Source organism: Stegostoma tigrinum, chromosome 13, assembly GCF_030684315.1.
Source record: "Stegostoma tigrinum isolate sSteTig4 chromosome 13, sSteTig4.hap1, whole genome shotgun sequence".
Classification (NCBI taxonomy): domain Eukaryota; kingdom Metazoa; phylum Chordata; class Chondrichthyes; order Orectolobiformes; family Stegostomatidae; genus Stegostoma; species Stegostoma tigrinum.
The window spans coordinates 7458409-7483737 of record NC_081366.1 but is presented as its reverse complement, the minus strand read 5'-3'; the positions used below and the strand labels follow the sequence as shown (position 1 = coordinate 7483737).

The following is a 25329-nucleotide window of genomic DNA, read 5'->3' as shown; positions in this document are numbered from 1 at the left end:
CAATAAATGATATAGAAACTCAGCTTTGCAGATCAAGGTCTGATGAATATTACCTATGAACGCCCATTTATTGTGAGCAAAACTTCCGTTACACTTTGTCCTTCTTCTTTCTGAAATGAAAGTCAAGTATCAAAATTCCATTCGGGGAAATGCCAAAACTTGGAGGCATTTATAATGATCATGGAGAAAATTGTTAAACATATAATAAAGCTGCTTATTTTAAGTACCTAAATGAATTGTGCACCACTAAATCGTTCAGTTATGGAACAGTGCAGCTTTAAGATTGGAAATGCTCAGTCAATGGCAGGAACTCGTTGTCTCACTGTCTACCAATAAGAAGCTCAGATGCAGCGGGAGATCCATTGCCCCTCCTCAACATAGAAGGAGAGCTGGCTGAAAACGAATTGTCAGTTGCAGCACATTACATTGTGGAGAGATTTTCGGAGTGTTAAAACGACTGTTTGTAAATTTGGCTGGTAGATTCATTTATCGCGCTGAAGCCAATTCTTGCCCTGAAATATTTTTGAGAATTTCCACAACAACCCACCGTCGGCACAATGGCGAATCTACAAAGCAACACAGCTTTTGTGATTAAGGCGTTGACTTTTATTTTCTTGCTTTGTAGAATTAATCTAGTTTTTGGAGAGATTCGGTATTCTATTCCAGAGGAATTGGAATATGGTACCTTTGTTGGGAACATCGCTGAAGATTTAGGACTAAATGTTCGGCAACTGTCAGTTCGAAAATGTCGCCTTGTATCTGTAGACGGAAGACAGCATTTAGAAGTAAATCTGGAAAATGGCATTTTGTTTGTTTATGAAAGAATGGACAGGGAACAGCTGTGGGCACAAATCCCTATATGTATTCTGATTTTTCAAATAATAGTAGAAAATCCTCTGGAAATGTACCGCGGTGAAGTCGAGGTTATTGATATTAATGATAACTCGCCCATTTTTCCGGAGAGTGCCCTTCTTTTACAAATAGCAGAAAACATTGCGCCAGGCTCGCGTTTTCCGCTAGAGAGCGCGCTTGATCCGGACGTGGGAACAAACGCAGTCACCACGTACAAACTCAGTCCGAATGAGCACTTCAGATTAAACGTGCAAACAAGGGAGGACAAGACTAAGCTGGCAGAGTTACTGTTAGAGAAACCCTTGGACCGAGAACAGCAGCCAACCTTTGAGCTGGTACTAGCAGCCTTTGATGGTGGGTCCCCTCCAAGGTCTGGGACAATGCAAATCAACATTAATCTGCTCGACATCAATGATAACGCGCCTGTGTTCGAGCAGGAAGTGTACTGGGCGAGCTTGGTGGAAAATGCTCCCCCAAGTACCTTCGTGATCAAGATCAACATTCTCGATCCAGACCAAGGCGCCAATGCAGAGTTAACATATTCTTTCAGTAAACTTGTCTCTCGGAGAGTGCGTCAACTGTTCAGTTTGGACCAAGATACTGGCGAGGTCAGAGTTGAAAAACTGTTGGATTTTGAAGAAGCAAACAGTTACGAACTCGACGTTCAAGCCGTGGATAGTGGCTCACCAGCAATCGCAGGACATTCTAAAGTATTGATCAAACTAATTGATATAAACGATAACGCCCCTAAGATAAAGCTAACTTCATTGTCAGGTAAGGTCCCAGAAGATGCAAAGCCCGGGACAGTGGTAGCTTTGATCGATGTAACGGATCGCGATTCTGGAGCAAATGGACGAATTCGCTGTCAGATTCCTAAGGAATTCCCATTTGAACTTCTTTCTTCTTTGAATGATCATTATACACTGATTACAAGTGGCTTGTTGGATCGTGAAACTACCCCTGAATATAACATACCTATTTTAGCTTGGGATTCGGGATCTCCTCCATTATCATCAAATCAAACTATTCAGATCTCGATTTCTGATGTCAATGATAATGGCCCAAGTTTTGCTCGGCGCACATATACAGAGTATGTAATGGAGAACAACGTCCCGGGTGCTTCAATTTTCACAGTGACTGCATCTGATCGTGATCTGGATCAGAATTCCTATATCTCTTATTCCTTCAAACAAATTCTTCAAGAATCGCCAGTCTCCACATACTTCAATATTAATTCAGTGAACGGGACCATTTATGCGCTGCGGTCTTTTGACTACGAGAAAGTCAAAAACTTTCAGCTCCGAGTTCAAGCGCGTCATGCTGGAGTTCCTCCGCTGAGCAGTAGCGTAACACTCAATGTGATTATCCTGGATCAAAATGACAACGCCCCAGTCATCGTTTCACCCTCAGCACAGAGCGGATCAGCAGCGGAGGTGATCGCGCCTCAGTCAGCGGGCCAGGGTTTCTTGGTTACAAAGATGATCACAATAGACGCTGATTCAGGTCAGAACGCACGGCTCTCCGACCAGATCGTTCGATCAACTGATCCTACTTTCTTCACTGTCGCAAGCAATTCAGGGGAGATCAGAACAACGCGGAACGTTTTAGAACAGGATGGCAGTACTCACAATCTTGTCATCTTGGTGCAAGATAACGGGCAGCCCCGTCTCTCCGCCACGGCAACAATCCTCTTGTCAATCCAGGCCAATGTTAGTGCAAAAGTCTCGGACACCGATAATTTAATCAGTACCCCGAACTACTCCTCCAATCTAAACCTTTATTTGATCGCTGCTTTCGGTTCAACTTCGCTTATATTTCTTGTAATCATTGTTTTATTGGTTGTCCTAAAGTGCCACCAGGAGAGGGACGATGTTCCAGACGGTTGGTCCCCGGTTTGTTGCTGCAGCCGAAAGGATGCGAAAGAAACCTTTAGTCGGGCTTCTATGCCAACAAACTCTTTAAACTACAGCGGAACTGGACAAAACATTCCTTTCCCTGAAACCTACCATTACACGGTTTGCTTGTCTCCGGAATCATCAAAGAGCGATTTTTTGTTCCTGAAGCCCTGCAATCCACTCGTGCCTCAAGGGCAATGCTAAGTGATACAATTGTGGTGAATTCAAGGTCAATAGTTTTGTATTCTTGATAAAAGCTCTGATTTACTTCTGTCCACTTGGAAAGCAAGAGAATTCATTCCTTTTTATATCTATTACATTGCAAAAAAAGCTATAATATAAATCCACAGGCATATTGTAAAGGAAAGAAGGCGCCGTTGGATAAAATGCTGTTAGGATTGCAGTGGAGTTCCTCTGCCAGTCATTGTGAATCAATCCCTACGCAAGTTGATAAACCAATACTCCAATTATTTTGCAGGGAGGTATATTAGGATCCTTTTCTATTTGGATGTAATTGGCTGAATATCTTCTTTTTTGATATTAATCTAGCTAATGGATTTTTTTTTGAATAACGATAAAGGCTGTTTAGTCCAGTTTCCTGTTCCTTGAGTGTTAACTGGCCCACTTGCGTCTGGTGTAGCAGTATGACTAGATGCAAAAATATATTATAAACAATTCAGAATATACAATCTTAATGTGTAATATCAATATGAATTTATGTTCTTATATTTGCATTTTCTTTTATCTTAATTGTTAAATGTCGCCCATTACACAGGAGCAGACCATTCAGCCCATAGGTCCATCCAGGTTCTATTGCTCCTCAACAGCCTTTTTTCATCTCTCTCAGTATGTCTTCACACCCCTTTCTCACTCATGTGTTTATTTAGCTTCTTAAAAATATCATGTCATCTGTTTCAACTAATTCTAATGTTAGGGAATGCCACATTTCAAACATTCGCTCCAGGAAAGAAATTGATTCATTGAAGGAGTAATCGGTGAATACCTTATATTATGTAATCTAGTTCTGTCCTCCCACAGAAATAGAAATATTTTCTCTATGCAATCAATACTAATCAACCTATTTGATATCTTAATATCTTCTGTTGAGCCACCTCTTAGTTGTCTTTTTGTAGAACAATAAAGAGTTCCTGTATGTTTAATGCTCCCTATGTACATGTTAACTAAGTTTGCGTATAATCTTTGGCAATCTTCATTTAGGCTTCTCTAATTGATCTCTATACTTTTCATTTTAGTGACCAGAGCTGAACACAATAGACTGGGTCTGTCTTACAAATGCCGTGGATAAGATTAACATCACTTCCCTGTTTTTCCAACACTAGCCTCAGCCAATGAGCATCCGTTTGTTTTTGCTGTGGGCTCTTAATGCATACAGATACATCTAGAGATTTTCATATCAGTGTCCCATTCTCTTTGTTACTTTATCCCATTCGGCCTTTTTAATTTTAAACACGATAGAAACTTCTCATTCTTCCTACCTAAGTGCAGACTTCACACTGTTCTGTAACGAAAGTCATTGTTAAAAGTAAATCCACTCCGCTAGATTCTAAATACCTTCTTGAATTTAATCATGATCTTCCGTTCTGCTAATTGTACCCAAAAAAATTGGTGACTTGTCCAAAAATTAAATTGGACAAGCAATTCACTAGTCAGTATCATTAAATTAGATTGTGTACAACTGTGGTCTCACCAGAAATACGTACAAAATATCATATCCCACATTTTTTCCAGTGTGAGTAGCTACATATAATTCATATTCTCTATTCCTGCCTCTGACCTTAGTCTCAGATATTAAATTTAATCACCTGTCAATGTTAACAGTTAACCTTGTTATTCCTTTGATGAAGTCAATGGAGTTGGTCAAGAGCGGAATTCCTTTTTGAAATCATTCTTACGATTCCATTACTGATTCTGATGTCTTCTTGTTACAACTTGAGTACATATTGCATAATATTTTCTGCCAGTCATATTAGTGCAATTGCATATTGTTCCCTGCACTTGTCCCAAGTCTCTTTGTAAACCTAGGAACAGCAATAACTTTACTCAAATTTTGCCATATTTTTGCTTTCCTAATAATTTTTCTAATATATGTAAGAGTGCTTTTACTAACTAGTCTATCTTATCAAACGTCAAAGGCAGTCCATTCACATAATGGTATATCCTCATTTCATTTATCTATGAGTTAATTTCAGAGTCAGTTACATTGCTGTGGATCTGGAATCACGTACGGAAATGATGGATAAAAATTGCAGTTTGTATTCAGAAGGAACAATAGCAAATCCAATGGTTCTTAAATGATAACCCATAGATTTGTGGTCACCATTACTGATGCGAATATGTATTGAATAAATACACACGCACATTATACGGAATATATGAATAGAGACAAGACAAGGAAAGAAATAAAGAAAAGTGCAGGAGTGCGCCTTGAAGTGAAAACTCAATGAACAAACAAAATATGAATAAGCAAAATAAAGGTCCAGAAATGGTGACAATAGGTTTTGGTCTGAAATTTTTACCCTCAGTGTTGATTCCAGAGACTGTAAAGTGCCTAATTGAAGGATGAAGTTTTGTTCCAGAAGCTTACACTGAGCTTTAGTAGAACAGAATAATAAGCGTATGATGTAGTTGTCAGCATGAGAGCAAATGGCAGGCTATCAGAAACCCAGTGTGACTGAACGGATGCATTCAGGCAGCAGTTACCCAATCTGTTTTTTTTATTCGCAATTTAGAGAAGACTGCGTTGTGAGTGACAAATACGAACATTATGTTTAAATAAGTACACGTAAATCACTGATTCAGCTGGAAACAATGTATTCGATACCTTGGAAAGGGGAGAGTAGAGGCAGGAAAAACATGATTGTGACATCTCTTGCAGTTTCCATGTAAAGATGCTACAAGAAGAGGAATAAGTGCTGCGGTTGACTGAGGAGAGCACCAGGAAAGCGCAGATGAAGTGTTCTTTTGCAATGTTGAAGGGGCAGAGAGGTGTGCAGTGGCTCAGTGGTTAGCACTGCTGCCTCACGGCACCAAGGACCTGGGTTCGATTCCACTCTTGGGCGACTGTCTGTGTGGAGTTTGCACGTTCTCCCCACGTCTGCGTAGGCTTTCCCCAGTTTCTCCGGTTTCCTTCCATAGCTCAAAGGTAGGCAGGCTATGTGGATTAGCCACGCTAAATTGCCCATAGTGTTCGGGGATGTGTACACTAGGGGGTTATAGGGAAATGGGCCTGATGGGGTGCTCCAAAGGTCGGCGTGGAATTGTTGGGCTGAAGGACCTGTTTCCACACTGTAGGGATTCTAAAATGTACTTGGTTGTGGCATTGTACTGACGTGGTGGAAATAATAGAGAAGTAGTGACTGAATACAGAAATTAAATCGAGTGTAAGGCGAGGGCATGGGGACCCCCAGCAAGAGAGGCAAACAGCAAAAGTTTAGGAAATGTGCCAAACAAGGTCGAAGTTCCTCTCAGACATGGGTGTGGTAGTGTTGTGAGTTGATGAAAAAAAATTGAATCCCAGATGCATCTGTTCGACAAAGTTGCATCATCAGAACATATTTCTATTTTCCATATTTCCGTTTTGCTATCCCTTTTTGCTTCATGTACTTAATATGTCTTTTTTTCCCTTTGGCTTCAGTTGTAACCTTATTTATTTAGGCATGGCGTTTCAGTATTAACAAGTTTGCTTTTGTTCATAATGGAACATATTTCTCCTGAATCATGTTGCTACCCCTTGCTCTATTTCTTTATCCAATAAGCTTTTTCCAGTCTTGCTTTTGTAGTTCCCATCTTATCCCGCCAAAATTAGATTTTGCTTAATCTGTTACTTTAGGCTTTGTCTGGTTTAATTATTCATTTTTCGTAACTATTGTATAAAATTTGCTTGTTAAGATTATTATTGCTTTTGCTACTTTCTTCCCTCATCTGTTGTAGATAATTCTCCATTTCTATATCTAGGGATTCCCTCAGTTCAGCTGACATTTCTGTGTGCCAAATAAGAAATAGTCTGAGCAATCTCCTTCCACCTGTCATCTTGTTTATTCATCTAGCTGCAATCTCTTACAGTCATGAAATCATTCAGGTCCAGATCAAAAAGGCCCGATATCCCAACGAGAGTTTGGTGGTCAAAAATAACCTCTTAAGTATTCCAATCCCATTTTCCCGCACTTAGTCCAGATTCTTGTATGCCTTGGCATCGCAAGTGTACTTTTGAATACTTCTTAATTGTTATGAGGTTTTCTGCATCTACCACTCCTACAGGCAATGAGATCGAGATTCTAATCGCTCGTTGGGTGACAAAATGTTTTCTTGGTATCTTCTCTAAACTTCTTGCTCCTTAACCTAAATCTAAATCTCTAAGCTATCATAAATAGCATTTCATGACTTTTTCACATTTTATAAATTGCTAATGCATTTTTCCTCCATCTCTCTTCCACCATGAGGCATGTGGTTTCAACAAGGTATTTTAAAATAAAAAGTCCAATTTTCTCAACTATGTTCAGCTCTTGTTGTAAACATGATACTTGCTTAATAGTAATTCAAACAGAATTGGAACTTCTGAAATAAATTAGTAATACTTCATTTCAGGTTTAGTTGCTAAGACCGTTTTTATGAACTGTTTTAAATCTTTTGCAAACAATATCATGTTTTTACAAACTGTTTCTTTCGAGTTATAATACTTAAGTGAGAGTATGTTGTCAGTTCTAATACGCAATGTTATTGTCTACTTTCCCTTGTCAATAACATTTTATCGTGATTTTTTGCTTTTAGTATACTCTGCATGTTAATCTTCTGTGAGTTACACACGGGATACCCAAACCCATCAGAACATCAACATTTCTGATTTATTTATCATTCAAAAATTAACTTTTTTCTTTTTCTGTCAAAGTACAGAGCTTTTCATTTTAGTGCATTTCTCCCATCTGCTACAATGTTGTACTCTCACTTAGCCTACATAAATTATCCTTCTGCAGCTTCTTTGCATGCTCTTCATCTTTCTTTCCCAATTACTTTCCCACCTAACTTTGTAATTACAGCAAACATTGCACTCATCAAGTTGTCTATACGCATTGTAAATAGTAAGGCTCAAATACTAATCATTGCTGCACCCTTTTTGTTATAGCCTCCTAAACCTTACACATTCTGTTTTTACTTTGATTTTACTGGTTATTAACCAATCTTCAAAACATGCCAAAGCATTAACACAATTTTACGAATCCTTTTTTTATGTATCCTCTTATGTGCTACATTATCAAATACAGTTTGAAAATTCAAGTACAATTATGTGGTTCTCCTTTATTTTTGTAACCTCTTTGCATTCTTCCTATCAAAATGATTCCACCAACTTGTCTTTGTACTTATTTATTTATGGCCAATGGTATTGGCTTTGCTGGCTAGGCCAGTATTTATTGCCCTAATTTCCTAGAGGGAAGTTAATGGTCAACCACATTGCTGTGGGCCTGGAGTCACACTTACACCGTAAGACCATAAGATATAGGAGCAGATTTAGGCCATTTAGCCTATCAATTCAGTTATTCAATAATGACTGATATGTTTCTCAACCCCATTCTCCTCTATTCTCCCCACAACCCCATCACTAATCAAGAACCTATCTTTCCCTATCTTATATACACTCAACAACCAGACCTCCACTGCCCACTGCAATAATGAACTCCACAGATTCACTAACCTCTAACTGGAGAAATTCCTGCTTGTCTCCATACTAAAGGGTCACCCCATCACCCTGAGGCTGGGCCCTCAGGTCCTAATCTCTCAACAGTTGACGCTATTCAGGTTTCTCAGTTCTCTATAAATTTCAATGATAGCCCCGTCATCCTTCCAAACTCCATCAAGTACAGACCCAGAGTCCTGAACGTCTATTCAAATGACAAGTCCTTCATCGCCAGGATCATTCTTGCAAGCATCCTTTAGACCGTCTCCAAAGCCATCATATCCTTCCCTAGATACAAGGCCTAAAACTGTTTAGATCATTCCAAGTGTGGTCTGAGCAGAGCCTTGAATAGCCTCAGAAATATATCTATGCTCTTGTATTCTAGAAATGTGTGCTAACATTGCCTTTCTCTTCCTCATTGCCAACTGAGCCTATATATTAATCTTAAGAGAATCCTGATCTAGGTCTCCCAAGTCCTTTTATGCTTCAGATTTCTGAAGCTTAGAAAATAGTCTATGCCTCTATTCTTCCCACCAAAGTGCATAACATCACACGTTGCCACATTGTATTCTATCTGCCATTCCTTTAACCACTCTCCTTGCATGGCCACATTCTTCTGCAGCCTCCCAATTTTCTTTTGTCATCTGCAAACTTAGCAACAATGCCCTCAGTTCCTTAACTAATGAACGTCCCTTGAAAGTTTAATATTATCCTCCTCACTACTTACAATGTTTCCGAATTTTGTGTCACGTAGACTTCTGGAAATTGTACCTTGTACACCAAATTCTAGGCCATTAAGTGCATAGGGGGAGCAGGGGTCCTAACAAAACCCCTTGCACCAGTTAAAAATAAATGTTTTCTATCATTTGGCCAATTTTGTACCCACATTGCTACTGATCCATTTATTCCATGAGCCCTAACTTTACGCATAAGTCTGTTGTGTAGCACTTTATTAAATAAATTCTGTAAGTCAATGTAAACCACCTCCAAGCATTACTTATGTCAATATTCTCTATTGCCTTGAGGGAAAAAAAGAGGCTCAAGCAAGTTAGATAAACACAAAATCTACATTCACTGTGCTTAATTAACCCACATTTTATTGGCTATTTATTTTGCTGTGAATTGTTGCTTATAAAAGCCTGCCTGTCAGTGCAGTAAAACTGACAGGCTTATTTTATGGTTCACACTCATTCTTGAACAAGTATCTAACACTTGCAATTCTCGTGGCCTATGGTACCACCCTGTACCTAAGCAAATTTGGAAAATTATGGACAGTTTGCTTCCACATCGCAGCCAGCTCTGGAGTCTACTCATTACAGTCAATTTAACCAAAATCTTCTCCTCTCATCATCACTTTGAAACCTGTAAAATGTCAAACTAACTTCTCTGTCATCTTGACTTGGACAGTAACGTCTTCCTTGATAAAGACAGACACAAAAATAATGGTCAGCTGCACAGGTGACCTCAGGGTATTTGTACGTGAATGCACGTGGAAATGTTTCTTTACTGTTTGTTATTTTAGTCATCAGGGCCAGTGAGTTGGTTTTCATTTATAACATTGACAATGGCCTTATGCAAAATCTTAACTATTCATGGCAGTTATAGTAGAGCTCTCTGGCGTCTTTCACACACGGAGCTGCTTCGCAATGGCACGATCTTTTTGAAACAAAATGTTGCTAATATATAACATATTAGTGTAATAGGTATAAAAAACTTTGAGATCAGAAATCTTTAATATAGTAGTCTAAGGGATGAGAAATATTTTTCAATCAACATAGGCCACATGACATTTGTGCTGCGTTCAATTGTTTTGCGCACCCACAGAGAGTAACATTGTTTACATTGAAAGTGCAGCACGTAAACAGATCTTGCGGTCCAATAGGCCAATGAAGATATTTATCTTCTCCATAAGAGTCTCGGCGACGTATCACAACCAACTGGCACACTCTTTTCTGAGCATTGCTGGGAAGCTGTTTTGCTTAACGCTGGCATTAAGCTGATATTGGTATAAGGTCAAACGTCAGCAAAGCCAATAGTAATTACCCATCCCAAACAACCCATTAGATTAGTAGTTCACTCAGGAATTACATCTTGGCAAGTGCATTTGAAAATTCGAGTATAGCATTGATTACTTTGATTACATATCTTACCAGTCCTTTTCCAAAAACGGTATTTATTATTCTACACCTGACTTGCCATACAAAGTCATGATTCAATTTCCCTTATATATTTTAGCACATCAGCTGCTGTTATCTCAAAATATTTAATCCTTTTGCGGCCCTAACATCGAATGAAGTGGTATTTAGAATAACAAATGCAAGTAAACTCCAGTACATATTCGGAATAAAGATGTCTGAAAATATCTTCTAGGTGAAAACAGAGTTTCTAAAGTTCGCTTACATATCAATAGACAATAGACAATAGACAATAGGTGCTGGAGTAGGCCATTCGGCCCTTCGAGCCAGCACCACCATTCATTATGATCATGGCTGATCATCCACAATCAGTATCCTGTTCCTGCCTTATCCCCATAACCCTTGATTCAAATTGTAACAGGATGGTATTCATTTTGCTGTCGTACTTCGCAGTTACCTGTTGGAAAAATGAGCTATTCTACTACAGGCTATATTTTAAAAATGTAGTTTACAATGCTGTGGTCAAAATATAGGGTTCGATTGAAAAGAAATAATTTGTCCTCTGCAACTGAAATGGGGAGACTGACAACTTTTAAATCTAATCTGTCTTCCTTAATTGACTGTAACATCGACCATAGTTCAAATGTAATATTTATAAATTGAATAGTTTTTCTTTCACAAAATAAGAAATTGTTTTATTGGACATTATATACAACTTAATGGATTGTAAGAGAACATTCCGTGCTAAGTTTCCTTTGAAAGAACTAATGATAGCCTTTAAAAAGAAAAACCGAATAAAGGAATTGGACTGCTGTTTATGCCAGATTGTGTGTATTATGGTTGCACAGTAGGAAAAAGCTGTTCCTGATGGCAGCCCTCACATTACGGGCAGTGCAGCTTTAAGGATAATTGGTGTAATTAGAGACAGAGACTCGCTGTGTCGCTGCAGACCAATGAGGGTCACAAATACCGGTGGAGATCTATTGCTCCTCCTCCGTCTCACGAAACAAGAACTGAAACAGATCCTGCTTTAGTTCATTTTGCGGGACAAAAGTGAATTCACCTTCGGCTTTTGGATACATCCGATAATCTGTGCTATATGATTGGCCTGCTCTTGCCCTTTATAGAGTGTCGTTTTGTTTTTTCGCGCCTCCAAAATACAGCTGACAATGGCAGGGCCATCATGCATCACCGCCTTAAAATACAAACTATTCAATTTAATGTTACTTGTACATTTGTCAGACTTGGCTTTCGGAAATATTCGCTACTCCATTCGCGAGGAAATGGAACCTGGCTCTTTCGTTGGAAATGTCGCAGAGGATTTAGGATTGGACATTCGCAGGCTGTCAGCTCGACAATTCCGGCTGGCGTCTGCTAGTAAAAGACAGTGCCTGGAGGTGAATATGGAGACGGGTATTTTATTTACTAAGGAAAGGATAGATCGAGAGGAACTGTGTGGACAGATATCAGTTTGTGTTCTTCCATTTGAGATTGTAGTAGAACAACCTTTGGAGATGTACCGCGGTGAAGTGGAGGTTATTGATATCAATGATAATTCGCCCAGATTCCGGGAGAATACCATCCTCTTACAAATGGCGGAATCCATTGCTATAGGCTCCCGATTTCCGCTAGAGAGCGCTCTCGATCCAGACATGGGCATAAATACAGTCACGACTTATAACCTGAGCCCAAATGCACACTTCAGTCTACAAGCGGAGACTGCCGAAGACGGTGCTACAATTGTCGAGCTGTTGTTGGGGAAACCGTTGGACCGCGAAAGCCAGTCATCCTTTCAGCTGATGCTGACAGCTACCGACGGAGGGAGTCCTCCCAGATCCGGGACTGCTCGCATTCTCATTACGGTGCTGGACAGCAACGATAACGCGCCGGTATTCGATCGCAAAATTTACAGGGTCGACCTGATAGAGAACGCACCCAGGGGTACCTTGGTGGCTACAGTCCGTGCCACTGATCCAGACGAAGGTTCTAATGCTGAGGTAACCTATACTTTCAGTAACCGTGTTTTAAAGAAAGTACATGAATTGTTCAGTTTGGATCCGCGAACAGGAGAGATTAGAATCAATGGCATAATTGATTATGAAGAAGGCAACACGTATTCGCTAGATCTTCAAGCTGTGGACAATGGTTCACCTGCAATTTCAGGACATTGCAAAGTCATGATTAAGGTAATTGATATGAATGACAATGCCCCTGAAATTTTATTGACGTCTGTGGTTAGCATAATTCCAGAAAGTGCTACTCTTGGGACTGTAATCGCTTTGATCGACGTAATAGATCGTGATAGTGGAAAAAATGGACAGGTGCACTGTGAAGTCCCGAAGAAAGTTCCTTTTGAACTTCAAACAACTTCAAGTACCCATTATAAACTGATAACCACTGCGTCACTGGATCGCGAAGTTACTCCTGGATATAACCTATCTATTTTAGCCTGGGACTCAGGGAGGCCCCCACTATCATCAAATAAAACCGTCCAGATTTCTGTTTTTGACGAAAATGATAATGCTCCAATGTTTGCACGACGCACTTATACAGTTTATGTGACAGAGAATAACTTGCCAGGTGCTTCTATTTTCACAGTTACTGCGACCGACCCCGATGTGGATCAGAATTCCTATGTCTCTTATTCTTTCAAAGAGATCCTTCGAGATTCGCCGGCGTCTACCTACCTTAAAATTAATTCGGTGAGCGGGACCATTTACGCACTGCGATCTTTTGACTATGAGCAAGTGAAGAGCTTCCAGGTCCAAGTTCAAGCCCGTGATGCTGGAATTCCTCCACTGAGCAGCAGCGCAACAGTCAATGTGATTATCCTGGATCAAAATGACAACGCACCAGTCATCGTTTCACCCTCAGCACAGAGTGGATCAGCAGCAGAGGTGATTGTCCCTCAGTCAGCGGGACAAAATTATTTGGTCACCAAGATAATCGCAACTGATGCCGATTCTGGTCAGAACGCACGGCTATTCTACCAGGTAGTGAGAGCCACTGACCCCAGATTGTTCAACGTGGGGCTTAACACGGGCGAAATCAGAACAGCCCGTGGCATTCTGGAGCAAGATGCAGCCACTCAATCTCTGATCATCTTGGTGAGGGATAATGGACAGCCCACCCTCTCCAGCACCGCTACAATCGTCTTGTTGCTTTTTGGCAACCTTACTGAAATATCTTCAGAAAGCAACGACTTAATCAGGGATACTGAACAATTTTCCCACTTAAATCTTTATTTGATCGTCACATTAGGATCAACATCGTTTTTATTACTTGTAATTATCATTGTACTTTTGGGCATAAAATGCAAACAAGACAAGAACTTTTCTGAAAGCAATCCCACAATATGTTGTTATAAGCCAGAGGATTCCATTGATGGATATAGTCAAAGACCAGTGCCAAAAGGTTCTGAAAATTACTGTGGACAAACTCTCCCCATCTCTGACACTTATCGTTATACTGTCTGTCTATCACCAGAATCATCCAAGACTGATTTTTTGTTCCTAAAACCTTGCAATCCTACCTTGCCACAGGGGCATCACTAATTTCTTTGGAAGTTTTGGGAGTTGAGAATTTACCTTGTTTGTTGTGATGCCTGTTTTACGATTGAATGCGACAATACTACAATTTCAGCTGAATTGCATTTGCCATTTTTCACTTCAAGAAAAGACTTCGGTTTGTTACGCACAAACTGACGTGTCAGCTAAGTAAACTGCAAAGATTTTTGCGAAGGAAACGTTATGACAAGAAATCATATCGATAGGACCATAATTAAGCTTCACCAGAAAGAGAAATAAAGTCAAAACATTTCATCTCTTGCCCATCAGAGCCACAATGCTAGAAACCAGCATTTGGAAAATGAATAAAAACAGAGAGTGGCGGAGAAACTCACAGGCTCCAGGAGCAGCTATGGAAAAAACAAAATAGAATTATGTATTTAGTTGCTTTGGCACTCTGAAGAAGTCACATCAGAAACTTGAAAATAAACAAACTGTTTCACTCTCCACCGATGCTGTCAAACTTTTCGAGTTTTGCTAGCGTTTTTTGTTTCAATTTATATTTTAGACATCCATATTACTTTACTTTTACTTGGATAACAACAAATGTTTATACAACAAGAGAGTTTCGAGACGCAGCAAGAATGGATACTTGTCAATCCTAGTCCTCAGTGCAGATAGGTAAACTTTGATTGTTCACGGTGCTGCCATCGAAAACCTCTTTCTGTTGCCAGAATCGATTTATCTGCTCGGAGAAGAAATGGACAATTACATGTTCCTACTGCATAGCCAAACGAACAGCGAACAAACTAATAAGCAGGTTATTTCATTACTGTAAAAACTGGAGTTCCCATTCAAAACTTAAATTCTTGTGTCCTAGCCCTGATGAATGAAACATGAAAGTTGACTTTATATTTCGTTTCAGTAAAGTACAAGTCTTGATAATTATTTAGAATCCTATTTTTTGCACCCTGCTGTCAAATATTGCATTTTTATATTGCTTGGTATTTACTGATAAAAATGCTCTTTGCACAAAGTTTTCGATAGTTAGATATTGATAGGATAGAGCATGAACTGATTTTCGTTCATTGGATTTTGTCATCATTTTACAAGTTTCCATTGTCTTTGCTAGACAAGATGGCAAAACATGTTTTTTTCTGAAGTAATGTCTAGACCCGAAACATCAGCTTTCCTGCTGATGCTGCTTGACCTGTTGTGTTCTTCCAGGTCTACACCTTGTTATCTATCAGCCACACCTTTGTTCATGGATTTTAATGTGGATCCTCAAAGTTACTTGGTTGTGTTTTGGATTTTCCTTAGATTCTTCTAGCGTTCCTGTCAATTTGCCTGAAAGTTGAGCTTCAGTTTGAATATCTAGAATCTGAAGCATGCCTATCAGGGACATGGCTTTCGGATTATTAATGAGACGTGATCTGGAAACAAATGCATCAAACAAGCCAAGATAATTACATATTCTTAACTTATTAGAAGACCATTTTTGACATCTGTGTCTTTTGTTTATGGGCCTTTCATTTTTCTGAGATTCCTAAGTTCCAGATTTTTGGAATCATATTTGAAGAAGATGGCCCACGTGATTTATTCGGTACCAAATGGTGATGACTTATTATTTTGGCCGTGAATTAGTAAACAGTTCCACATTTTTATGATAAATTACGCTTTAAAACGATTTTAGTAGCCTTTGAAGGTGATATTCCAAAGTAAGCCGACCCCGTTGATTTTACGGTTGTCCAATTTTAAACATACACGAGGACATACTAGCTTTAAGAAATGTTGATGTAATTGTAGAAAAGGGCTGGTTGTGTCGCTGTGTACCAATAAGAAAGTCAAATACAGCGTTAGATCTATCGTCCCTCCCTCATCACTGCCAGAGACCAGGGTCTACCACAGAAGAGAGCATTTCCTCTGTCTAGGTTGCGGAGACGAGATCAAAATCGCAACTTTATACATTCTACTTTGGTGTATATAATTTATGCTTAGACTGCCGTTTAATAGACGACAGGCCTGGCTTAGTAAAACATTCAGTCCAGAACAATGGCGAATTTACAGAGCAATGAGGCCTTAGCAATCAAAACGCTCGTTTTGATTTTTCTGATAAGTACACCAGATTTGAGTTTTGGACAAATTCGTTATTCGCTTCTTGAGGAACTGGAACCAGATGCTTTAATTGGGAATGTCGCTCGAGACTTGGGATTGAACACACGGCAACTGTCAGCTCGCAAATTCCGAATCGCCTCTGATACTGGAAGCCAGTATATGAAGGTTAGTGCGGATAATGGGGATTTATCCATTCGCGAAAGAATCGACAGGGAACATATCTGTGGACCAGTCGTTAGATGTATTCTTCCTTTTGAAGTGGTAGTAGAAAATCCTTTCGAGATTTATCGTGGTGAAGTGGAGATTTTGGATATAAATGATAATGCGCCCCGTTTCACGGATAGCAGCATTACCCTCCACATGGCCGAATCAATTGCACCAGGGGCACGCTTCCCACTCGAGAGTGCGAAGGATCCGGACGTTGGAATAAATACTGTCACTGCTTATACAATCAGTTCCAACCAGTATTTCGGCCTAAATGTGCAGACTATGGAGGACGGCGTTAAAATTGTCGAATTACTGTTGAAGAAAGCTCTGGACCGCGAGCAGGATCAGTCCTTTCAGCTCGTATTGACTGCCAATGATGGTGGGACTCCTCCCAGGTCTGGTACCGTTCAGATCCTCATTACCGTTCTGGATAGTAATGATAACTCACCAGTTTTTGATCGTACAATTTACAGGAGTAGCTTAGCAGAAAACTCACCTAGGGGAACCTTGGTGATCAAGGTCAGCGCCAATGATTTGGACCAAGGCTCGAATGCGGAAGTAACCTATTCTTTCAGCAAACTTGCCTCTCCACGAGTGAGAGAATTATTCCGTTTGAACCCAAAACGGGCGAGATCAAAGTGCAAGGAAAGGTCGATTTTGAAGAAGCAAACAGTTATTCACTTGATGTACAAGCTGTGGACAACGGCTCACCCTCAATTACCGGACATTCCAAAGTCCTCATTAAGGTCATTGATGTGAATGACAACGCCCCTGAGATAAAGGTAACACCAGTATCCATCACTCTCTCAGAGGATGTTGCGCCAGGAACTTTGATATCATTGATCAATGTAATGGATCAGGATTCTGGTAAAAACGGGCGAGTAAACTGTCAGATTTCAAAGCTCATCCCGTTTAAGCTTCAAGAATCTTCCAGTAACCATTACAAACTCATTACAAGCGGCTTGCTGGATCGCGAAACAGTTTCCAATTATCACATATTATTCTTAGCAAGAGATTCTGGATCTCCCCCACTATCAACAAATGTAACCATCCGGATTTCGGTTTCTGATGTGAATGATAATGTGCCACAATTTACCCAGATGTCGTACACGGTGTACGTGATGGCAAACAATGAGCCCGGTGCATCGGTTTTCAAAGTCACTGCTCTGGATGCAGACGTGGACGGGAATTCATTTGTTTCCTATGACATAATGGAAACCAAGATCCAAGATCTACCAGCATCTTCTTTGATCAGTATTGACTCAAATAATGGCGACGCTTACGCCCTGCGCTGTTTTGACTATGAGCAAGTGAAGAGCTTTCAGATCCGAGTTCAAGCCCGTGATGCTGGAGTTCCTTCACTAAACAGCAGTACAACAATCAATGTGATTATCCTGGATCAAAATGATAACGCTCCAGTCATCGTTTCACCCTCACCCCAGAATGGATTAGCAGCGGAGGTGATCGCGCCTCAGTCAGCGGGCCAGGGTTATTTGGTTACAAAGACGCTGATTCAGGTCAGAACGCACGACTGCTTTATCAAGTCCTAAAACCCACTGTTCACTGTAGCGCCTAACTCTGGAGAAATCAGAACAGCCCGAAATATTTTGGGGCAAGACGCCTCCAGGCAACGGTTAGTGGTCTCGGTGAAGGACAATGGGCAGCCAAGTCTCTCCAGCACTGTTACAATCATCCTTTCAATCTTGGCTAATGTTACAGAACAATTCTCTGAAAGTAAAAGCTTTGCTAGAAATCCTGAAGATATATCCGATTTAAATCTCTATTTAATCGTGGCTTTAGGTTCGACTACGTTAATATTTCTTGTGACTATAATTTTCCTAGTTGGAATCAAATGTAAACAGGATAGAAATATCAATGAAGATTACAAATCCGCAGTATGCTGCTGCACACGGGACGATTTAGATTATTCGTGTAATGAGCGAACTGGACCAACAGATCCTTTAAATTCTCCTGGTGTTGGCGAATTTGGTCCCAACGCTGACCCGTATCGTTATGCGGTTTGTTTGTCTCCACAATCTTCTAAGACTGATTTTTTGTACTTGAAGCCTTTTATTTCAACTTTGCCAGAGTAGCGGCGTTAGGTAATGTTATTGTAACAGGTAAAGAAAAAGGCAGAATAACTTAGTTCTGCGGCCCACATATATTTGTCTAGTTCCATGGGAAATTGCACGGGAATATAAAGTTTCACTGTAATTCAAATTTATGAATGTTAACATAAACAATGCCATTCGTATTAAAAAATGATAATAATAAAAATCAACAAATGAACAAAAATACGTCAATAGTGAAGCACTTTGGCGTCAACTGTCGCTCTTCTAACCATTAGTTGCCATTTATTGTAGAAACCAATGTATTTATGCAATATTTTCTTCGTTAGAATAATACTTCGAAAAATTAGTGCAACACTTTAGCAAGATTTTAATAGAAAATATGACATTCTTGTACACGCTAGCTTAATGCGCGAGATTTATTCACCGTTTAGGAATTTGGACTTCGAAATAATTCTGAACATTTACGGACACAAAGGGGACAGTATTTGTGATTTTGGAATTATGATCCGGGGCCTTTAATAATGCTCCAGAGGCAGGACTTCAAATTTCACCTCCACAGCAGCGCATTTTAAAATCAGGTCGTTAAATTGTGAGGAAAATGCGACATTTTTGTGCCAGATCCCTGGTTCACTATTGTAGGAAAGGAGTATCGCCTGCTCAGTAATGCATTCCATGGCTATCCAAATCTGGTTGACTCACTTGAGATTGTTAACTTTTCAGTTCATTATGACTGCTTCAAAAGATTCTATTAAGTATGAGATTGGACAGACCATTCAGGACAGACGCAAGTCCCCTACAAGAACATAGATCCCGTATTCAATCTACTTTACTAGCATTTCGAAACTTGCGGCGAAAGTGACAAAGCTGTCATGCAGACTTATCAGGCAACAACATGATAAATTCATGTTCACAGAATCATACTTTTCAGCCAATGTTGCAGACACTTCCGGCACCATCTTGGTATGTTCAGTCCTGTGAAGGTAGCTCCAACAGAGATGGCAGTGTGGTAGCCTATATTTATGAGTGAGTGCAGTGCAATTTTCTCCTTAACCTTTGTTTGTCGTGTTTCATAGATTTGACGTACTGTTATCTCCTCATGATTAAAAAAGGAGGGCTGCTTGGAAATGGTCTGCTGTTTCATGTGATACTTACTCAGTTATTCTGCTTTCACTTATCTGCAGAAGTGAGAGTGAATATTGGCTGCCAAACCACAACATTAGCTTCAGGCTCCAGGAATTTTCATGACACCAGTTCAAACTGGTACGGAATTGACGATAACCACCAACAAACACCCTCCACTACTGACTCAGTATTCCTTCATGCTGATCAAAACTTGGAAGAAGCAAAATGGTTTACAAGGACACGTTTCGTACCTTTGGGAAGGGGTCCCATAAGCTGCATCACCAATCCTTACAAAGCTGTCTGAATGTTGAAGAATATTACAGTCTGTCACAATCCGTAGCAGTTGATGAGTGAGTCATCAAGTGAGAATGATTTAATTGCTTGTGCCTTTAATAATCTTCATTTGAAAGAATGTTTACTCTTGACAGTATTGGTAGGAATAATTGTTACAGTGACCCTGTGGAAGGTTGGTCCCAGCCGAGTGGCATCCTCCATAAACTCAGAGGCTATTACCATCATGCTAAATGAGTTAGACTCAGAACTGATGCAGGAGCTCCAAGCTAGTATCAAGAAGGCACCCACCAGAAGCAGAATTACATAATGCAAAACATCATGCTCTGCTATATCCTTTAACACACGGTACACTCAGACAAAGGGGCACCTTTCTGCAATGAGAGGGGCTAAAAAGCATGCCAGGCGTAATATCAAGCAGACTTAATATGAAAACATCAACTTTGTGAAGTTTCAGTGTGGGTTTACGGATATGCTAAGTTGCACATGCAACACAATATTTGGAGGAAAAGCAAAAACACAGTTGCTGGAAAAGCTCAGCAGGTCTGGCAGCATCTGTGAAGGAGAAAACAGAGTTAACGTTTTGGGTCTGGTCAAAAGAAGGGTCACAAGAATATTTGGAGTGCCAAGTGAAGCCACAACTAATTAATTGGATCAGAAATTTGCTGCATCCAGTTCTGAATGGGCATGGACAATTGTACAATTAACAAGGAAGGGGCACATTTCCATAATCATTAAGGGTACAATTCAGTACAGGGGTGTGGTGATAAACACAAGAGTATAGAATTCATAAGAAACTTCGGCAGGAGTTGTTACAGGGATAGCCATGTCTTGTTTTTAATTAAGTGTCCCACCTTCACTGAACTGTTTGATATCCACCAATGCCGAGGCACACTGGGTACAATAAAGTTTATGGGTTCTACCATATCCTAGTTATTGCATTCAAGGCACATACTTGTCTCAAAGCAACAAGAAAAGATGATGTCTCATTGGGAAAGTGGGAAACTTTCCAGGTATGTCTTGTCTCAAGAAATCTGGACAAATTCAATAGCAATCACCAGCTCATCAGTTTACTCTCAATCATCAGTCTTTTTTTTAAAAAGACTTATTATTCATACACAGTATGTTGGTGCTGCTGATTATGTCAGCATTTATTACCTTTACTTAGTTACAGTTGCGACGATGGAGATAAGCTATTATCTTGAACTCCTGCAGCCCATTTGATCGAGTCAGATCCATTATGCCAAGAGGGAATGAGTTCCAGGATTTTGACTCAGTGACACTGAAATTGGTGTTTTTTTTAATATCACCAAACGAAGTGACCGAGAAGGGTACATGCTGTTGTGGTGTGATATTCATTGCCTTTCTCCTCGATGGAAGTGGTCGTTTGCTTGGAAGTTGCTAACAAAGGAATCTTGGTGAATTTCTGTAGCGCAGGCAGTCCACCAAAATGCTACTGCTAGTGGAGAAAGTAAGTGTGTGTTGATATCACCTCATTAAAGCTGGCTGCTCTGTCTTGAATGGTTTTAAGCTTTTTGAGTGCTGTTGCAGCTTCACTCATCCAAGCAAGTGCAAAACACTCAATATCACTCTAACTTGGTCTTGAGAGCTAGTGGAAAGGTTTTGGGAGGTAAGCAGATGAGTTACTTTCTGACGACTTCCAAGCCTCCAACCTGCTCTTGCAGTCACAGTATTTATACACCTCGTACTGTTTAGTTTCTCGTCCATGAGGACTCCAGGATGTTAATGTGTATTAAGTGATGATAAGTTACATTGAATATCAAGGTATGATCGTTAGATTCTCTCTTGTTGGAAATGGTTATTGCCTGCCATTTGACTGGCATGAATAATACTTGTTTTTTGTCAGTTCAAACCTCGATGTTGGTCTTTATTGCAAAAGGATTGATAATAAAACTGTGGACATCTTATTAAAACTCTAAAATGCACTGGTAAGATATCACTTCGAATGCTATGAACAGTTTTAGTAACCTTGTCGAGGGAAATAAGGACTGGCATTGGAGATAGGCAACAAAAGATTTTATTATGTCAAAAGGATGAGAAGATTGGGATTGTGCACGTTGCAGTTAAGGGTAGGTGGAGATGTTATGGAAACGTATAAAAAATTGGGGCCTTGATACACCTGAGGCTAAACATATTTTTTCCCTTGTTAGAGTGTGTCGGACCAGAGGGCGTTATCTCAATGTCAAGAATCGCTCATTTAATACAAAAATATGGATCAGATTTTCCTCACAGATGGAAATGAATCTACGCATTTATCCCTACTACAGAAGATTGTGGATTTGTGTCATGAAGTGTATTCAAGACTTAGACGGAGATTTTTTTTATTGAATGATGGGATCATAATTATGATGATCATTAAATCCCTACAGTGTGGAAACAGGCCCTTCGGCCCAACAAGTCCACACCGATCCTCAGAGCATCCCATAGAGGTACATTCTTCTATAGCGCAACTAATCTACACGTCCCTGAACACTGTGGTCAATTTAGCATGGCTGATTCACCTAGCCTCCACATCTTTGGACTGTAGGAGGAAACCAGAGCACCTGGAGGAATCACATGCAGACACAGGGACAATGGGCAAACTCCACACAGTCGCCCAAGGGTGGAATCAAACCTGGGTCCCTGGCACTGTGCGGCAGCAGTGTTAACCATTGAGGCACAGTGTCGCTCCATAATCTCTTCCGATCTTGTGGAAAGGTGGGACAGATCCGCTTGGCTGAATGGCCAACTTGTACTCTTACGTCTTATGATCTGCATTGTCCAGATCTTGCTTCCTTTAGGCACAGATTGCTTCAGCAACTGAGTTCTAGTGAATGATGCTGAACATTGCCCAATCATCCGTGAATATCCCCAGTTCAGACGTTTTGAATGAGGGAAAGTCATTGTCGTAACAGCTGACGATTGTTTGGCTCAGGGCATGACCAAAATAAACTTCTTCAGAATGTTCTGGAGCAAGGTGATGCACCTCCAGCAACCACAGCCAGCTTACTTTGTACCAAGTATGATTCAAAACAGTGGAGAGGTTTCTCTTTATTTCCATTCACGTGAGATTTGCTCAAGATCCTTGCAGCTACTTCTTGTAAAATGCTGCTGTGATGCATTCCTTCACTGTCATTCGGTAAAATTTGTGGAATATCCTCCCTCGAGGCTTTTTGGTTCTACCTATAGCAACTGGAATGCAGCGAGTCAACAAGACAGTTCACAATCACCTTCTCAAGGGCAACCAGTGACAGGCAATAAAGTCTCGACAACTAATGATGCACACACCTCATGTCTCATGAATGAATTTAAAAATGCCAACGCCAGTTATTTTCACACAACAGAGAGAATTCATTTTTTTATTGTCCAGGTTTATCAAGATTTTATGGAGTCAGTATCAGTTGTGGCTGTTTCTAAAGCTCTTCTAAGTGTCAATGGAAATGTTGTTACTAAGCAAATGCTTCTTTCTCATAATATAGACCACACTTCCATGTCTTTACTGATAGCCATGAGTAAACTAAGAGGGGTATTTGAGCTGTTCTGCTTTTTGTGGACAAACATGTAACTTTTTACAGTGCAGTATATGTGCCAGAGTTGTAACTAAGGTTTGAATAATTTATCTCGAATTGGAGAAACTTCTGGAAAACCTGTCTTCAATACTACTGCTAGAACATTGTCAGGGTCACATTATTTACAGTATCCAGTGTCTCTGGCATTTCATGATATTGGGTAGATTGAGTTCAAACAGCTGAAAACTGACAACTGAGTTGCTGTGCTCCTCTATACAAGGGACAATGTTGAAAGCTATCATTGATCGGTCTATGAATCTCCATATGCTTGCTTAACAGTTGTTGCTATGTGGTCAGTCAGTGAGTGAGCCTCATTCTTGCCTTGGTTGAATCATGGAAGTAAAACTAAATCCCAGAAAGGAGATATTTGACCAATTGCAGTATAAAATATTCTGAATAAAATTATCATGTCTGATTGTTTGAGAGGAAACCATGCAGATGAACGTACCAACAAGAACTGCTCAGACTCTGGGACTTCTGTCGTGTGTAAATCACTCTCTGACTACTCCTGGCCTGCTACTGTCTATAAGATGCAATCATGAATGTGGTGAAAGAGTTTCCACATGATTAGTGAGTGAGGCTTCATCAGAACCCAAGAAGTTTTGCATTATTCAGGGTAAAGCAAACCATCCAACACATTCAACATTCGTTGCCTGTACCCCTGATTCACAGTGGGAACAGTGCTTCCCTTGGGTAGATGCACTTAATAGGTCACAAAACTTTATGCAGTAGCACATTATAAAGCTTTGACCATTATCTAGTTTATTTTTCTATGCATTCCTGTGATGTGTGGGTCGCTGGCTGGCCAATATTTGTTGCTTGTTCCTAGTCGCCTTTGAGAGCATAGTGGTGAACTGCCTTCTTCAACTTCTACGTTCTAAGTGCAGTAGGTTGACAAACATTTCCATGGCGGGGAGTGCGAGGTGAGTGTTGGGGGAATTTCAGAATCTTGACCCAGTGTAAGTGAAGGAACAGCGAGATATTTCCAAGTCAAGATTGTGAGTGCCTTGGAGGGGAAATTCTCAGTGGCAGTATTGCTGTATATCTGTTGCTCTTGTCCTTATAGATGGAAGTAGTCGTGGTTTGGAAGGTACTCGCCTCAGACCACTGGTGAATTTCTGCAGTGCATCTTGCAGGTCGTAAACACAGCTGTTATTGTGCATCTATGGTGTAGACTAGATATTTGTGGATACGGTGCCAATTAAGCAGATTGCTTTGTCTTGGATGTTGTGAAGCTTCTTGACTGTTGGTGAAGCTGCAGCCATCCAGGCAAATGGGCAGTATTCCATCACACTCCTGACTTCCACATTGTGGATAGTGGACAGGCTTTGAGGTCTCACTAAACGAGTTGTTTGCGGCAGTATTCCTAGCTTCTGACTTGCTCTTTTAGCCACTGTGATATAATGGCGAGTCCAACGGAGTATCTGGTAAGGTAACCCACAGGATGTTGAGAGTGGGGGATTCAGCGATGGTAAAACCATTAAATGTCAAGAGATGCTGGTGAGATTGTTTCTTATAGAGATGATAATTTCCTGGCATTTGCGTTCTGTGAATGTTATTTGTGAATTGTCAGCCCAAGTCTCGATATTGTCCAGATCACATTGAATTTGAACATGGACTAATTCAGTATCTGAGGAGTTATGAACACTGCATAAAATTGATAAATCATTTGTGAACATCTCCACTTTGGACCTTATGAAGGAAGGAAGGTCTTTGATAAAGCAGTCAAAAGTGATTTGCCCAGGACATTACTTTGATGAAATCTTGCAGAAATACCCTGGAGCTGATATAACTGATCTCCCACAAACCCAATTTCCTACCCACCAGGCACGACTACAAGTAGCAAAGAGTTTGCCCTCTATAGTCATTGATTCCA

At 40.3% G+C, this 25329-nt stretch overlaps 2 protein-coding genes across 2 annotated transcripts; both read left to right on the top strand.

Annotated features, from left to right (window-relative positions):
- Nucleotides 1-426: 426 nt before the first annotated feature.
- Nucleotides 427-19271, top strand: LOC125458416 (protocadherin Fat 4-like). Its single transcript, XM_048543669.2, is given in 7 exon segments — nt 427-2941; nt 6831-6907; nt 11814-13678; nt 16121-17012; nt 17015-17899; nt 17902-17950; nt 17952-19271. Coding segments are annotated over 7 exon segments (6693 nt in total). The 5' UTR covers nt 427-557; the 3' UTR covers nt 18493-19271.
- Nucleotides 11578-16119, top strand: LOC125458559 (protocadherin-10-like). The gene has a single exon (XM_048543947.2). It carries the CDS (start codon nt 11741-11743, stop codon nt 14123-14125), a length of 2385 nt encoding a protein of 794 aa, XP_048399904.2. The 5' UTR covers nt 11578-11740; the 3' UTR covers nt 14126-16119.
- Nucleotides 19272-25329: the final 6058 nt, after the last annotated feature.